Source organism: Galendromus occidentalis, unplaced genomic scaffold (assembly GCF_000255335.2).
Source record: "Galendromus occidentalis unplaced genomic scaffold, Mocc_1.1 scf7180000075630, whole genome shotgun sequence".
Lineage (NCBI taxonomy): Eukaryota > Metazoa > Arthropoda > Arachnida > Mesostigmata > Phytoseiidae > Galendromus > Galendromus occidentalis.
The window spans coordinates 1-2,095 of NW_003803620.1; the positions used below are offsets into that span (position 1 = coordinate 1).

At 54.2% G+C, this 2,095-nt stretch overlaps 1 protein-coding gene across 1 annotated transcript; it reads left to right on the forward strand.

The window, feature by feature from the left end:
- Positions 1–231: 231 nt before the first annotated feature.
- On the forward strand, positions 232–840 carry LOC108864689 (uncharacterized). The gene has a single exon (XM_018640802.1). The coding sequence runs from the start codon at positions 232–234 to the stop codon at positions 838–840; it is 609 nt and encodes a 202-aa protein (XP_018496318.1).
- The last annotated feature ends 1,255 nt before the right edge of the window (positions 841–2,095 follow it).

Sequence of the window (2,095 nt, forward strand, 5' to 3'; positions counted from 1 at the left end):
GCAAAGGTAGCGTCGGACATCGCGAAGATTCTCCCGAGAACCTATGGCGCCTCGGAGCCCCAGCGCCGCGTCTTGGCGACCGTAGCTGAGTCGGTGGCACTCTACGCGGCGCCGATCTGGTCGGAAAACGCTCTCAAGTATCAGAAGAACAGAGATACCCTGGAGAGGGCACAGAGGGTGAGTGGAATAAGAATTGCTCGCTGCTATCGGACGGTGTCAACCGCGGCCATCATGGTCCTCGCAGGAACCCCCCCCTGGCACCTCCTTGCCCGGGAAAGACACGCTCTACACTGGACGAAGCTGAAAAGAGACGCCCCCCGTGGCTCCGACGCCGAGGAAGAGGAGTTCATGAAAGACGAAGAAATCCAGGAGGAGACTTTGCTGAGGTGGCAAGAGGAGTGGGAGTCCGCGGCCTTCGGCCGATGGACTTTCCAGTGCATTCCCTCCATAAGACCATGGATAGACAGAAAGTTTGGTGAGCTCACATACTTTACCGCCCAGGCACTGACAGGTCATGGGGACTTTCGGAAATTCCTGTTCTCAATAAAGAAGGTGGACTCGGAGATATGCTGTCACTGCGACCGCAACTTGGTCGACACAGTGCAGCATACAATCCTTGAGTGCCCGAAATTCGACAAGGAGCGGCAGGGTTTGCCCCCCGGCTCCATTCCGGAACTGGTCTCTGAGATGCTTAAATCCGAAGACCGATGGAACCTCATTTCGCGGAAATTTGCTTGCATACTTGAGAAGAAAAGACACCTGAATGAGATGCCTCGGCCCCCCAGCCAGGCAGCTCAACAGGCAGCCCCGACGACGATGCAGGCCAGCGCTACGACCTAACTACAAAGAAGAATCCGGAAGCACGACGAAGAAGCAAACTGCCCGGAGAGCCCATGAAGTCACTCCGCCGAGTGAGCTCGGCTAGGAGAAAATTTTGTGGGGGCCTCTCCGCCCCTCAGGGTGGTGGCTGGCCCTGGGTGGGTAGCCGAGGGGTTGGGATCCCTTAGCTACGACACACATTATGATCCCCCCAACAATAGGACACCGAAGCAAGCGCCAAACTCAGGCGGGCAAGTGAATTCTCGCTCTGTAGGTGAAGACTCAAAGTTCGCCTGCAAGAAGAGCCGCGAAGATCTATAGAACTAGAAAGTGCTCTAGGAAGATTAAATAATAGTCGGCTCCTTTGCCCCGTGAAGTAATGCCCAAGCGCAGTTCCAGGGGCAATGAGAGCGGAGGGTGGAGGTTTTAGAGGAACCACCTCACTGTTCACGCCAGGTGGCGTGCTCGTCCGAAGGGATTTCCTCCACCCGCCTATACGAAAAAAAAAAAAAAAGGTGAGGGAGACGAGAAAACGCATACTGGTATTCGGTCGAGAGTCTCTCCCTCAATGGATCGGACTAGGGCGAAATATTTACGTCGAGGTTATGTTTAGCCTGTCTCCGGATTTGTTCTATCAGATTGTTGTCATTTTTGCCGAGAGGGAAGGGCTCGTACTACCGGCATGCTACGCTCTGCTGCCGAATAAGAGTGAAGATACCTACCGCCGCATGATTCCAATAATACGCAACGCCTGGCCTCGCATGAGCCCAGAAGCGATTTCAATGTATTCTGAGAAAGGCCTAATCAGTGGCGTAGGGAGCCGGAGTGCCGCTCGGGGCGGTGATTCGAATTTTCCTGTTTTTCCACCGTGCCCGACGAAAATGCCGCCCCCCGCCAGATACTTTCCTCGAAAACACTCCGTTTTTTTGGGTGCAAATCCTCGAAATGCCGCCCTTAAAGGCTCCGTAGGAAGTGCCGCCCGGGGCGGTCCGCCCCCCCTCCCCCGCCCCCGCCTCACTACGCTACTGAAGAGCGGTATTAGCGGGTAAAATGAAATCCTCCTCCAGAATAGGATCAGCCAGAGCTTTGGGAACTGAAGAATTTAATGTCCGGTTATCGAAACTTCGGCTAGCGAACACACTGGGTAACTGGCGAACGTTCCCCCTGATGGGGATTCTTTATTCCATCCTTATATAGTGGTCCAGTGAAAAGGGTTACATTGTAACAACTGCTCAGGGTTAGCTAATTGTTCAGACACTGAGGGTTACAGAAGAAC

Bases quoted from the DNA above. Each gene is read 5' to 3' on its own strand.
- LOC108864689 (XM_018640802.1), top strand. From the start codon at position 232: ATGGTCCTCGCAGGAACCCCCCCCTGGCACCTCCTTGCCCGGGAAAGA.